The sequence below is a fragment of the Emydura macquarii genome, unplaced genomic scaffold (assembly GCF_026122565.2).
Source record: "Emydura macquarii macquarii isolate MOO-44397 ecotype Brisbane River unplaced genomic scaffold, CSIRO-AGI_Emac_v2 contig_3348, whole genome shotgun sequence".
Taxonomy (NCBI): domain Eukaryota; kingdom Metazoa; phylum Chordata; order Testudines; family Chelidae; genus Emydura; species Emydura macquarii.
The window spans coordinates 6,682,098-6,696,878 of NW_027133485.1; the positions used below are offsets into that span (position 1 = coordinate 6,682,098).

At 48.7% G+C, this 14,781-nt stretch overlaps 1 protein-coding gene across 1 annotated transcript; it reads right to left on the reverse strand.

Moving 5' to 3' along the window:
* Positions 1-2,203: 2,203 nt before the first annotated feature.
* On the reverse strand, positions 2,204-12,257 carry PPIE (peptidylprolyl isomerase E). The gene is made up of 10 exons (XM_067533761.1): positions 12,115-12,257; positions 9,690-9,788; positions 8,469-8,512; positions 7,879-7,905; positions 6,996-7,077; positions 4,967-5,067; positions 4,321-4,444; positions 4,008-4,193; positions 2,756-2,898; positions 2,204-2,658 (listed from the first exon to the last, which is right to left on the reverse strand). Exons 1-10 carry the CDS (start codon positions 12,143-12,145, stop codon positions 2,590-2,592), a joined length of 906 nt encoding a protein of 301 aa, XP_067389862.1. The 5' UTR covers positions 12,146-12,257; the 3' UTR covers positions 2,204-2,589.
* Between the last annotated feature and the right edge of the window lie 2,524 nt (positions 12,258-14,781).

Sequence of the window (14,781 nt, forward strand, 5' to 3'; positions counted from 1 at the left end):
GTTACCTAGGGAGGTGGTGGAATCTCCATCCTTACAGGTTTTTAAGCTGAGGCTTGACAAAGCCCTGGTTGGGATGATATAGCTGAGGTTAGTCCTGCTTTGAGCAGGGGGTTGGACTAGATACCTCCTGAGGTCCCTTCCAACTCTAATATTCTAATATTCTATGATTCTATGAAACTAGGAATCCCCACAGCTGAAATTGACCACCATAGCTATATTGGAATAACTGTTCTGCATAACAAACTCCCACAGGTCGAGTTATTGTGGAAGAGTTATAGCAGACTAGTTATTCCAGAAAAACTACATTACTCTGTAGACAAGCCCTGAGACACAAATAAGAAACAATAAAGGATTCTTCAGTTGTTACTAGTAGCTCAGAGAAATCACCTGTAGAGAAATCTCACAGATGGCTGATGATCTAAAAAGTCATTCCCATGACAGACCGGGGAGACTTGCAGTGAAAAATAGCATGAGACATCACAGATGCATTCCAGAAGGATGTAACCCAGCCTTTGACAAACCAAACTCACCTTTCAGGCATGCAACTGGGAAAGTCCACAGCCAAGATCAACTGTGGCTTCCCATCTGCTGCCCCGGCCCAATTTCCTAAAATAATTCAGAATTAAACACCTGCAAACTCTTGAAACTAGCACATACTTGAATTGCAAACACAGCTCTGGGAAAAAGCAAGTGGGATCAACCTTCATTGTTCCTTTTCCATCTCCATTGGTGACTGAAGATGCCTGACTTTTACTAGCATTATTAATGTGAAACTGAACGAGCAAACTGCATGCCTGGATTATGAAAAGTAGTTTTCCTTCTGGGTAAATAGCTGTATTGTACCTGCTTTCATCACCTCTCCAGCAACCTGGGTTTAGACTTTCAATAAAACACTTTTCAATAAGGTTTTCCAACTGCAAATGCAATAACAGAGAGCAACCTGTTTTCTTTTCTACATGCAGCCACCATAAAACTGCCTTCTAAACTCCTGATCCTGCAAACACAACCGTGTAACTTTACATGTTGAAGTCAGTGGGACTAATCACATGAGAAGTTCCGTGTGCAGTTAGGGGTTGGACAGCAATGCTGCAGTTATGAGTCCAAGCTCTCAGAAGTGATGAAACAGAGAAGTAGTAGGGTAAGCGTGACGTGCTGATCTAGGGTTTAATCCTGCTCCCGGTCAGGTCAATGTGAACATTGACACTGGTTTCAATGGAGGCAGGATCAGGCCGCAAATGAAAAACTTGTACAGAGATAACGGGAGTATAAATATGGAAAACCCAGAAGTGATTTTTTTCCAGATCAGAACACTTCATCTTAAGTAGGCAAACATACGCGTATGCTAGGATAGCTAATGTTGATGCAAAGAAACATTTCACATAGTTAAAGTCTTGAACTGCCGCATTCACAGCTAGTGCTTCCTATTTTCCTTTCCACTCTTTTCTGTATTCCACGTGTCCATGTCAAGTTCATCAGAGCCTGGGTTAGCTTGTTTGCTGGGTCTCTTCAGCATCATATCCACTAAAAGTCACTTGAGACAGAAGTCTTCTTGCATGCACATCAGGAAACAGACAATCAGCTGTCCTGCAAGGATGGCAAGCTGCATGCATCTTCATCTTGGGTCAAGCAACAGAGTGGAAGCAGCAAGCCTCATGAGCTCCCACATTTCTGACGTCACAGTGCCACTCTAATGGGTGCTCTAGGTCAGAAAACAAGGTGGTTTATGGAGAAGAACTCTATGCTCCCACACCCAGTACCTGCACCTTCACATGCTTTCTGCACTGCAGATTAGACCCAATCACATTCACTTTTAGGAATGGTCCCTTTGCCCCTGAATTTATTTGACCCAAAACTAGTCTGGTTAAATTCCACTGAGACTGTAAGGGGTGGATGGGGCAAAATGTTCCCTCCAATCACTATCAAGGCTGTTAAACACATTCACTCACTGGTGCATAAAAGAGTAGATAAACCCCAAGCAGCTGGCTGACCTGTAGAGGGGCCGCATTTAACTCCATAAAAGGCAAGGCAGATTTCTGCTTCTTCAAACCTTACCCAGCAACCCTTTTTAAGACTGTAAGCTCTTTGGGGCAGTGACTGTTGTGTGCACAACACCCTGACTTTGTTGACCGCTAGATGTTCCCATGATGTGTGTGTGAAACAAACAACACTGTCAGAATTCCAAGACAAGGGAACACGTTCTGGGTATTTTATCAAAGCGATGATTTATTTTAAACAAATAAAAATTCTATACAGAAAACGCCTGCAGCACTGGCAATGTCCCGGAGAGGAGGCACACATGATCCACTCTGGATTGCACAAATATTTGTATGCTTTTTTAAAGGGAGCATCCTGTGGTCCCCCTCATGGGAAAGCACCCGCTGATGAGCCCCATGCTGTCTGCTAATCCGGCTGTCCATTCTAAGTCAGCATGGTAGTTTCTAAAGAAACTATAAAGCAACTGGGACTTGTGCAGTAACAAGGCAACTTTTCTCCCTGGCAGTCTCCAGTTCTTTTTTTCCACATCCAGAACAATTTCCAGCCTTCACAACACATCTGGTCACCCCATCCAGACTCCTCACCGACAGGGGCTCACACATACTCCCCGCAGTCCGAGATGATCACTTTCTCCTTGGGTTTCCCATCTTTGCTGCCTTGAGCCTTAAGAAAAATGAAACAAGTAGTAAAGACAAATCTCCAAGTCAGACCAAAGAAACAACTTAGAAAATATCCCCTTGTCTGCTCCCCGGGCTCCAACCTCAATCTGCCGCACCAAATCCATCCCGTCTATCACTTCTCCAAAGACCACGTGCTTCCCGTCCAGCCAGTCCGTTTTATCACAAGTGATGAAGAATTGGGAGCCGTTTGTGTTTGGGCCAGAGTTTGCCATCGATAACAACCCTGGGGACAAAATGTTATCGTTTACTGAGGGCCAGTCCTGAAGCAGGACCCCATTCGCTGGGTGCTGCACAGACAGAGACAAAAGGATGGTCCCCGCCTCAAACCGCTGACAATTACCATGAACGATCAGTGTGCCATTGATCATAGATCAGCTCAGAGCATCACTGCATCTGAACATCAGCTGCCTCAACGAACACTCCTTCGGCAGCCCCCTCATCACAGGACAGCCACCAGGCTCAAGAGAGAGACACTCTGTTTGCTGGTGGGTTTTCAGGTTCATAATAAAGTGCTGCCCGCTGCTTCCTTTGCTCGCCTGTCTCAGGCTTCATCAGGGCCATTCACAGAATCATAGAAGATTAGGACTGGAAGGGACCTCAGGAGGTCACCTAGTCCAACCCGCTGCTCAAAGCTTATTCATGATCAGCCCATTTACACGCTGCCCCACACAGGGGTCGCTACCATCATGTACCCTCCCACCGTGCGCCCCAAAACCACACGTGTTACAAGGAGAACAGCTAGGTCCAGTCTGGCTGCAAGCTTAGATTTTGTAAGACAGGTTTTGCTGAGTCAATCGAAACATTCCCATGGACTATTACCCCTCCCTTCCCGCCAAACAGAAATAAAAAACCCAAATCAACATTCCCGACAGTGTCAGTGGGGGGAGCGGTACTAAATTTGGAAGAGCTTTGCTCTTTGGCAATATCTATAGGACACACCGCTGGCAGTGGCGCATAGGGCATGCGTCCACCTTGCCGTGCACAGCTACACATGGCAGCAGGAGGCAACAGGACAGCACCCTGCTAAAAAGAGCAGTGCAGACGTGGGAGACATGGCGTGGGCATGTACAGCATATACCCGAAGGTTCGGGCATGTCTCGTCTCTACATGGCTAAACAGCAGCTCAGCACCTACGCTGCTATTTATCCCCGTGTGAAGGGGTGTGTCGCACACGTACACTACACGCCATTGTATGTCTACGCAGTGCAGACGCGCCTTAGCTGGCTGAGAATCCCACCCCGTTTACCAGCAATGAACTCACAGTCGCACCCCAAAAGTTCCAAGTTCCAGCAATCTGCCCCAGTAAGGCAGCCTGCTTCCACGTGGCCTTACCTGGCCCCGTGTGCTTCAGAATAAAGTTTTCATCGTCAAACTTCTTCCCGTAGATGGATTTGCCGCCAGTGCCGTTGTGGTTGGTGAAATCTCCAGCCTGACACATGAACTGGGGGATGACGCGGTGGAAGCTGCTTCCCTTGAAGCCAAAGCCCTTTTCGTGAGTGCATAAGCAGCGGAAATTCTCTGTTTTAGGAGGGTAAAGGGGCAGGGGAGGAAAGAAAGCAAAATCCAAGTTCAAAATGCCAGCAATGGAGCGATACGCAAAAGCTCATCTTCGAAAGTGCCTTTTAGAAGCGGAGATCCCTCTCACCCGCTGTCATGGGCACAACGTCCGAGCGCAGGAGAATCTGGAGTCGGCCAGCAGGCTTATTTCCAATCTTGATGTCCATGTAAACCTGAGGACTGACCCTGGACTTCTTCGCAGGAGGCTCACCCTGGAGAAGAAAAACAATGTGAGGTTCCCATACGTTCTTACAGAGACATGCAGCCCTGAGTTCTCAGCCTTCAGTGGCGCATTGCTCCAGGGGAGCAGACAGGACAGCAGGCTGTGACAATGCCAGCCCTCACACAGAGAGCGGCTGCACTGCCATCGCCGTGCTGGAGCTAGCTCCAACTAGCTGGAGTAACGGTAGCAGCGTCGGTGATCTGGGGGAGCTGCTTGTGAACATACGTCGGTCCCGGGCATACTCAGGAGTCTACCCCATGCCGCCGTACACGGTTATTGTTATTCAAGTTCGCTTTGAACTAGCCATTTTCAATGCCTCTCAAAGGAATTCCGGAAGCCGCCAGGGCTGCGGCGCTACCACCCGTCTGCCACGCTGCAACTCAGAGATGTTTAAATCGACGACCACCCAAACCCGGCCCGTTTTCAACTCATCCTTTTGATCGACGTAAGAGGGACAATTCAAATCCGCCACTTCCTTCCCCGTACAGAAGGCCTCAGTCCTGCCGCTTACCTCCTGCGTCTCCGCTTTGGAAGGCTCTGCTCCCTCTTCCTCTGCATTCTCCTCAAGCGTCTTCCCCGAGAATTTCTTCAGCCAGTCGTCATCCGACCAGACTGCGACAGAGAGAAGAAGGGCTCAGAACAGGGTTTAACCAAACAAGACCTTGTGTTCTTCTGCAGCGCTAGTGTGTTCTAGCCAGCTTTAAGGTATTGAAGGAGCAGAAGAACTCAGCCCACAGCAGGGGAACCCTAAGGACGCAGTCATCTGTGTAACGAGTTCGTAATTCTCTCTCATGTGTGCTCCAAGAAAATGCTCATCACCGAGCCTAGCTAGAGTTCTCTCTTAAAACCACCAGCAGGACCAGCTCGCCCCGTCTTCCCTAATGGCTACTCTGCATAGCTAACATTTCCCAAAGGGCCTACGTGACGCAGGAGCCTGCCTTCTATTTTCAGAAGTGATGGAGCAGCTTAGAAGCCAAAGTCTCACTGAAAAAAAAAATCCAGACTCAGAGCAGGTCTACACCCCCCCCAAACACTCCTGTGGCAGCGAGTGTCAGAGCCTAGGTCTACAGAGTCAGGCTTGTGGGGCTAGAAACAGCCATGTAGATGTTTCAGCCTGGGCTCTGAAGCATATCTCTGTCCTCAGAGCATCTGCACAGGTGTTTTTAAATGCCTGAGTCCCGCAAGCCTGAGTGTGTCGGCCAGGGCGCAGCCTTGCTGCTGCTGGGGTGTTTTGGGGTTACATTGGTTTTTTGTTATGCAGTGTAGACATACCTACCCATAGGCTCCTAAGTCACTTCAACGCTTTTGAAAATTCCCCTCCAGCTAACATCTCATTAGGTAACGTGGCACCGTGGGAGCCTCCTGGGAGAGCAGCTGATTTCTCACAAGCCCTCCACGCTTCCGTGGGTTACGTGTGGGAAAGTTCTGACAGCCCTTTCATTGAAATACAACCTTTTCGTCGGGGAGGGTTGGTTTCGACAACTTTTGTCAGGAAGGTCTCTCAGGTGCAGGATGGAATTTGTGGTCGAAAAGCAGGTACGTGTCTCCTGTAGAAGAGTCCCGGGGCTGGGGTACTCACCTTGGCTCTGGGACAGCCACACGTTCAAGTCCTTGGTCTGCCTGATTCTGAATCAACCACTTAAGCGGGCAACAGAATCAGTCTCTCTTTCCGGCCCAACGAATATTTAATCACTGATGCAAAGTGAAACTGCTCCCACAGGAGACACACAGAGATCCAGCCGATGCTAAGCAGTAGCCCAGTGCAGGTGGGAGACCCAGGTTCTGAAATCGCAGGGGAGTGCCCGAACCACTGGGCTACTGGATGTTCTGGCTGGATCTCTCCCCCTCTCGGCTTTGTTGCAAGACATTTCAACAGCTCTCAGCTTTGTCCAGATGCGGAACAAGAAAGCGTTTGAAATCTCAAAAACCTGCACAGGAGGCGAAAGCCATTTCCCACCCAGCTTCAGAGCGTGTGTGTGGAGCACGCAGCCGGGGAGGAAATATTTTCAAAATGCAAGAGGTGGCACCTTGTCTATTGTGATTCCTTCATCACGTGGGCTTGAGACCTGTGGAAGCATCCCCCATGGGTCACTGAGGGGGAACTGCTTTACTTCTGCTCTTGATTCGGTTATAACGCGTCGCTTCTCGTGGAACAACTCGATTCCCCCACCCCTTGGAGACCCGGCCCTTTGCACCCTCCACTGTATATCTCCAAAAGGACAGATGGGTTCAGCACATGCATGCTGCACCCGGGTGATGGCAGCGAACGCACAGGCAGCCGCTGGGAAAGGCAGGGCCACGAGGGTTTCCCTCACTCAGGAACTAGTGGACAGTGTCTGCTCCTAGGATCCTGGTCAAATCGCTAGTGGTGAGAATCGGTGAGTGATAGTGGTGAGCAACGAGAGCTGGGAGCAAGGGCCTCAGCAAAGCAACGGAGAAGGCAGAAACCCAGCGCGCAAACAAAACCCCCAACGCGCAGGATAGCCAAGAGGAATTGGCAGCGGGACATTAAGACGCTCCCCAGTCGATCACTGACTCACCGGGCCTGGAAGAGCCTTCCTTAATCCGCATTGGTTTGGCCAAATTGACACGAATCGTCCTGCCAAAAAGCTCAGATTCGTTCTAAGGAGAATGAAAGAGAAAAAGTGGAGAAATTCCCACTTTCTCCCAACCCCTGCAGGGCTGAGAGAGAGTCAAGAGACGCACAGAACTTCCTTCCTCCCCAACCCCCGGCTGTGATTACTGATTATTTGTATTACCATAGCACCTAGGAACCCCAGCCATGGACCTGGACCACACTGTGCTAGGCGATGGACAAAGCCGGAACAAAAAGACAGCCCTGCCCCAAAGAGCTTACAAAGCATAAGACGAGAGAAAAAGATGGAGACAGAGGGGGGAGTACAAGGAAACAAGGAGACACTGTTGGTAAGCGTGAGAGGCAGTGGGTCTCGGCACATCAGCAGCCTGGCTGTTGTCTGCGGTATGCAAACAAAGGCCCTTCTTCAAGCATAGGCCAAAGCAGCCACTGCCCCCGGTTTAGCTGGCAATCCCCTTGACGCTCTAAGAACCTGCAGCCCACACGAAAAATTGCTGGGATTCCTTTCTGCCTTGTGTCCGTTCCAGACAGCTGTTACCTGGGGACAGTTCAGGACCGAGTTACCAAACAAATACCCACCCGAATGGCAAAGGGATGGAGGATGTCAAATCCATCTTTCCCGTCCTTGGCCTAGGAGCTATGATCAGCTGTGAAGGGGACAGGGGTCATTAGATATCAGGGATTAACAGAAACCTCCAGACAGTGCAGACATTCTGCTGTGTCCCATGGTACCGGGTGCAGAGCAACGCCAAATGACGCACAGACTAGAGAAAGGGCCACACTTCCCCCAAGAACGTGTAGTGCGTGAAGAGGAATGAAATCCATACCATGTTGTCAATAGCAGCTGCAGCATCCTAAGGCAAGAGCAAAAGAAAAGATGTTATTGCTAAGTCAGCCATTACGCCTCTGTTCATGTAAAAAAAAAAAAAAAAACCACCACCCCCCACACTAGGTGCGTAGCCTGCTGTTAGGATTTCATATCATGGCAGAGCCTGGGCTTGGCACAATTTTCTATGCTGATTTTTATTTTTTAAGCCTGAGACAAGATCATTGGGCCAAAAACTAGTGACAGCCTGGGGTATCCAGGGAGCTAAAACAATCTCTGGCATCACGGACTGTTTGCCCTGGTCAAGATTTGGGACCGTGAAGAAGTTCCAAGTTGGATGCGTTTCTGCACAACCATCCAAAGACAGCAGAAAAAGCAGAGATGGCACAACTGGACCCAGAGAAGTGGGACAGTGATGCCAGTAGGGGGAGAATCATATGTAACCGTAACTGTTGATGCTGAAGGCGTCAGTAATATATGATGCGATCCTATTCCCCCTTAAGTCAACTGCAAAACTACCAATGACATCAGTGGGAACAGGACTGGGTCAAAAATGATTTCAAACTCTATTAAAATTTACTCCTTTCTCACCTCTGCCAATTCAAATTCAATGAAAGCAAATCCCCGGTGCTTTTCTGTGGAGAGACAATGAACAATTACAGCCGCTGGGAAAGGCAAAGAACAATTGATTTGACAACAAGTCACTTGTGCTTCTAAAGGAAATGAACTTCTCTGCTGCTGTCTCCCCAATTGAGAATTCAGACTGTTTCAGGCACACTTGTGTTTTTAGCAGCTGGTGCGAAGACCTGATAACATCAGGGGTTACAAAGTGGCCCTTTTAAAAATTACTTCAAGTTCTACAGAAACATTAAACGGTTCTTTATTGCTCTGATGTTAACAATGCTAAATCTCCATCAAGGTATTCTCAAGTAATGAATCTAAACAATTTGTTATACAGAAAGACGCTAACTCTAGGCCTTAATCCTGAAATACGCTCCTGGGCACCTGGATCCATGCAGAGCCTTACTGAAGTCAAGTCAAGTCTGCATGCACAGAAATCATTGCAGGATCGGAGTCTTAGTTTACACCCAGGATAGAGAAAAGGCATGCAGTACCATGTAATGATAGGGAAGCCCTTTTGCTAAGTACTGACGATGCTAATTAGGAAATAAATGAACAAACATGATTTAAAGAAAAGACATCGCAAAATGCACTTTGTTAATCTATTTTGAAAACTGTAGTTTAGCGTTAATTGTTCATGCAAATATTAGAGTCCTAGCAAATGCACTGGAGAACATGTGGTCAGATAATGGACTTTTAGTAGTAACAGCTCTGACTGCACCTGCTCCTGAATCTTTGCGAAGAAGCAGAGAGAGGACACCGCTTTGTAGGTGATTATAAAGGGTCGAGTATTTTAAATTTATTTCTGTGCTGCCATGGTTCAGATGCTGCTAAGAAACTTCTGAAACTGATCAAGTTCATTGGAAAACTCTAGCCGCTAAAGTTTTTCCCATTCCAAAGACAGCACGTTACCCAACGCATCCAGCAAATTCAGACTGCTATGAACCACAATGGCCCTGTGCATTAGGAAAACGCTGCACCCAGCTGATGTCACAGAAGCATAAACCTCTATAGTTACTATTATGCAGGGTTCTCTCTTCAGGCCATGGTTTCTTGGGAAGCAGCAAACCCCATGGACAGAGCCGCTGAAGAAGGCAACTTTATACTTCTCTCAAATTCTTGGACGTGATTCCTGACACAGAGATCCACACGTAGCAAGAAACAAACAAGCCAAAGCAACAACCGACTCACCAGTTTCATAGTCTAGGGGTATTTGAATATCCGTGATATCTCCAAAGGGAATAAAGGCAGCGTGAAGAACTTTCTCGTCCACCTCTTCTGCCAGTCCACCTGCAAGTCACACAAAGTGTTCTCTAGCCGTGCAGCCTGTTTGCCCACTAAGGCTTCCCACTACAGAAACACAGATGCCGAGTGGCATCAGTGCAGAGGAAATAATGCCCTGCTGACTAAAGGCAGCTTGTACACCACAACTAGTGCAGAATGCAGCAGCCTTTTTATTCAGCAGGGCTTCCCACGAGTAGCATATTAAATCCGTGCCCTAGAGACCACATGCTGCAGGTGCTATTCAGAATGTTGGTTTTGATCTACCCAGTGGTTTATGGCTTGAGTCCTATCTTTGTCCCTGGGGATAGCCACATACTTAAAATTAAGCATGTGGGGCTGTTATTGCAGGATGGGGAAAGATCTGAAGTTTCTCCAAGGCTTCCACACCGTTTTAAAACCCTTTAGTGGCCGCAGAGAAAGAAAACCCCTTTTGTATAAGACACCACCCTTCCCATCAGCAAATAAGGACCCTGCAAGGGGGGGGGAGAAATCGATTCCAACCCTCTAACTTTTTAAAAATCTATTTGGAAGAATGCAGGAACCCCCTGAATTCACAAGCAATTTCAGCTTCTTCTGTTTGCTAATCTAAAATCTGGTTTTCACCTAATACTCACACAACCCCCCCATAAATGGCTAATCCCATTTTAGTACCAGATTCTCTAGTACACAGTCAGCTCCCCAAATGACAACAGGCAGGCGCACGGGTAAGAACAGGCATTCTCAGACCTACTAGAAGAACTGAGCCAAAGGCGCTGAGCAAAGGGAAGGTTTCAGGCACTGCATAGCACAGTCTGATCAGCAAAACTTGAATCAGCCATGCTGCACCTCATCCCTGACCTTACGCACAGCAACACCATCTTGGCGTAAAATCCTAGGGGGCAGCGTGAACTCACCTATTAGCTCAGGAATAGATCCAGATATATTAATATGGAGACTTGGCTGGAAACTAAAATGTAGGCAGATTTCCACGGTAAAAGGGGAATCTCTGCACAAGCTGACAAGCCACATACGAGGCAGTGGAGCAGAACCATCGCATTGCCTGTATCGGCTGGCAGGTCAGACCTACTGACCGTCGCAAGCTGCATCTGCCTTGCCCTGCCCACAAACCAGCAGTTACACCAACACCCGTTGCCTGGCACAAACCAGCAGATCAGACATAAGTAAGTGGAGCAGAACCATCGCATTGCTCAAGTCTCAGTCCCCCAGCCTGTGAACAGGACCTACCCAGGGGCAGGGAACACAAGCGGTTTACAACCAGCACTCAGGCCAAAAGGTTTGAACGCAGGTGCCAGGAATCAGGGCACGGAAACAAAAGAGGCCCGATCGTCACACGTCAGAGCAGCTGCTCTCAGGACCCCGACAAACAGGCCACAGGGATTTAAGCACCTAATTTAGGCACCAGAGTTTAAACATTATGACCTAAGTGGCCATTTATTCCAGTCAGTTCACGCCTGGGCTGGGCACCCGCCTCACATTTCACCGGCTAACCTCAGCATCTTGCCCAGCAAGGAGAGGGAGGCGCTCTTTTAAAGTGCCTTTTTGTTTTCATCCCAGCTTAGCGCTACCAACCCTGGCAATGGGATTTGGCATCTCCCCTTTTCTGTGCTATGCCTGTCGCCCCAGCTCTGGGAGTCAAATGATTCTGAGAATCAGCCTCTTCAAAAATAATAATAAATAAAAATAATAATAATAATAATAATTTAAAAAACCGTGCGAAGTCAGGTTCTCGCCCTGCAGTGACACCCCTGGGAATATCTTCGGCCCTTTGCTGATCACCACAGTCCCAGCACGTTTCAGCCAATGCCATGACTTCGGCCAGGGATCTGCACTTCTCCCCAGGCGCTACCTAAACCAAACCAGTCCGGAGGCTGCGCCGCTAACTGGGCTGGGCCGGGCCGGGCCGGGCCGGGCCGGTTGGGGGGGGGGGGGGGGAATCAGAGCTGGGACAAGCCTACAGGAGACCCTGGAAAAATCCTTCCATCGCGAGAGGGGGAAGAAAGAAAACCAGCCCCAAATGCGGGCGGGCCCGGGGGATGCCAGTCCCCAGCGCCTCTTCGGAGGACTCCAGGGGATCAGCTGATTGCAAGGGGCCCACGTGGGGAGTCTGACCCCCAGCACAGCTGTGAAACCCCCCCGGGGATCAGCTGATTGCAAGGGGCCCACGTGGGGAGTCTGACCCCCAGCACAGGGAGCTGTGAAACCCCCCCCCCGGGGATCAGCTGATTGCAAGGGGCCCACGTGGGGAGTCTTACCCGCAGCCTAGGGAGCTGTGAGATTCCCCCCAGCCCCCCCACGGATGGACACCCCCTCCACCCCCCATGTCGCTACTCACCCACATACAGCACCCGCTTGGTGGCAGCCATCTTCCGGCCCCAAATCCTCCCCTCTCCCCGCCCCGGAACCGCCTGACCCTGGGGCGGGACTCAGCTCGGCTGGCCCCGTCCCCGCCCCGGCTGCTCTCAGACGCGCGTGGGCGGTGCAGCCGCTGGCCGCAGTCCGGACCCGGGAGCAGGCACTAGCCGGGCTGGCCACGCCGCTGCGTGATTCGTTGCGGGGCGTTGAAAATCGCTCCCCCCCTGCCCCCAGGCTCAGCCGGGTCATGTCACTCAGCCGCCCGGCCGGGCTGTCTCCGGCTCCGCCAGCCCCAAGCGAGTGGCGCTGCTTGCGGGGTCCAAGACCCTTTAAAATATAGCAGGGGACCCAGCGTGATGCACTGCGGGGTAGGGGCCCAGGGCTCCGTTAACAGCAGCCAGAGACCCCAGGGGTGTAACAAGCGGGGAGCTGCTGGCGCTATGTAAATACCTGCTGGGGGAGACACACACGGAATACCGGGCCCCTCAGGCTGGCAGAGAAAGGGGCTACGGTGAGCTAAGAGCTGGAAGGGAGCTCAGCAAATTCAAAGCGGAAATAAGGTGGCAGAGTAATTAACCATTGAAACAACATACCCAGGCTTATGGTCAATTCTCCACAACTGTCAAATCAAGAGATGTTGTTTTTCTAATAGATCCACTCTAGGAATGATTGTGCGGAGTTCTCAGGCCCGTGCTGGACAGTAGGTCAATCTGGATTATCAGAGTGGTCACTTCCAGCCTTACAATGAATTAGTAACACCAGGAAGAATGGAGTTTTTCTTAGGGAAGAGGGGGATTATACCTACGACCTAATGATTGAGGATTAGCAACTCCCCTCCACAGAACACATTTCTTAAACCTTCTCCATTAGAATGGGATTAGGGGGTCAAGATTATTAAAGCAACCTCTTCGTTTGGGGCTCTTTTCAACTATAGTATCAGCTAGTTGCTGTGGAGCCTGCGCATGCGGGAGACTGCGGAATCAGTCGGTACTACACCCAGCTCATGCGGCACCTCATGGTGTCAGTCACCATCAGATGGTCCAGGGACATCTACACGGAGCACATCACCGGACACCAGCAGTACCAAGAACAGGCCTGAGAGCCATCGTGAATCGGTGACGAGATGGGAATCGAAAGCCTTTCTCTGATACAGCATATGTACTGAAGGATTATCTATACCATAATTCTCACTCACTGAGGGTCAACCTGCTTTCATTACTGTATCTACTTCCTACAAACCACACTTAGACATAACTTTTGTATGAACAACGTACCCTCTTATTCGACCGCTTGTGTTTTAAACTGTCAAACCTATTACCCTCCATCTGGGATACCGCAGATTATGCTTTCCTTGTACTCTCCAAATTCCAACCAAACTCTGTACCCACTGATAATCTGTACATTATGCCCAGATGTCCAGAAACTCTCGTTTAAACTCCGTACCTGATCATTTCTTTAAACATTATCAGCTAGTTGCTATTGCAAACCAGGATGGTAATGTCAGGTTTGTGAGGATTTTCTGTGGCTCCAGCTAACATCACAGCCAATCATTCAACAGTTTATATACATATGATTTAGATGTAGGAGTTCATACAAACTGACAGAGGCTAGATTACTACAGTGAAGTCCTGATCCTGAATGGCAGCGTGTTCAATGATCACAACTTAAAGGTGCTTGTAAGAGCTGTTTGACTCTGAATGCAGTGCCAACTGACTGCACCTAATATGAGTTTCACAGGGCTCTGCCCTGACTGTCTGAGATGCTCAGTAAGGTACAGCTGCATTTCCAAATAATCAGTAAGTTATTAGGCTAAATGTCAGACCACAAGATTGCAAAATAACCATTTTCCTGCTTTATGAACTGTGGTACTGTGGCTGGGAAGCAGAAACTGAATTATTAAAGTGGTCAGCTATCTTTAACTATCTTTAAAGAGGTACCAGAATTTTCAGGATATCTATTACAATAAATATATTGTTCAATTCCCCATGCAAAGGATTCAGTATTAGTAGAATCCAAATTCTCAGCTTTCTGACTTCTCTCAGAGATGAAGGGCATTGCATTTCTTCACTTTTGCTCTGCCAGCTTCTATTCTTGGGTTTGGGTACAGAGTGTTATAGACCAGAGTCCAAATTTCAGAAGCAGGGTCTTGTATATTTTCAATAACTTGGCCTGCTCACAAAAATAGCAGACTGGCAAAGTGGAAAATCATGGTGGCATTTATATCTACAAACCAAGAAAGCACTTTGTACTTTCCTAGCACCTTTTTCCAAGGATCTAAAAATGTGTTTCAACTCTATTAAGCCCCGGTGAAGTAGGCATTATTTTCATTTTGCAGAGAAGCTCAAGTGTGCTTTCCAGTGAGGCGGTTTTCCTTTAGTAGAGATTCTCTTAAATCCTTTGATAGCGCTAACCCTATCTTGTTGTGCTCCCCCCCGTAGTCATTCATACAGTACCTTCCTTTTCAAAGAATGCTCCCAAACCCCTTTACGTAGCACACATCAATAGCACCGCCACTGAGATGCAGCCACCTCTAAGGTTCAGAATAGTTTTACTTGCACAACGCAACGCTATACACCTCTTAAAAGGAAGTGAAATGAAATATCCAATTGAAAATGCAGGAGGAACTGAGATACATAGTATGTAGTCA

Excerpts from the sequence above, each read along its gene's own strand:
- PPIE (XM_067533761.1), bottom strand. The coding sequence starts at position 12,145 with ATGGCTGCCACCAAGCGGGTGCTGTATGTGG. Across the intron at positions 8,513-9,689 it reads ACCCCTAGACTATGAAACTG|AAAAGCACCGGGGATTTGCT; the intron begins GTGAGTCGGTTG and ends GTCTCTCCACAG. Across the intron at positions 4,194-4,320 it reads CGTTGTGCCCATGACAGCGG|AGAATTTCCGCTGCTTATGC; the intron begins GTGAGAGGGATC and ends CTCCTAAAACAG.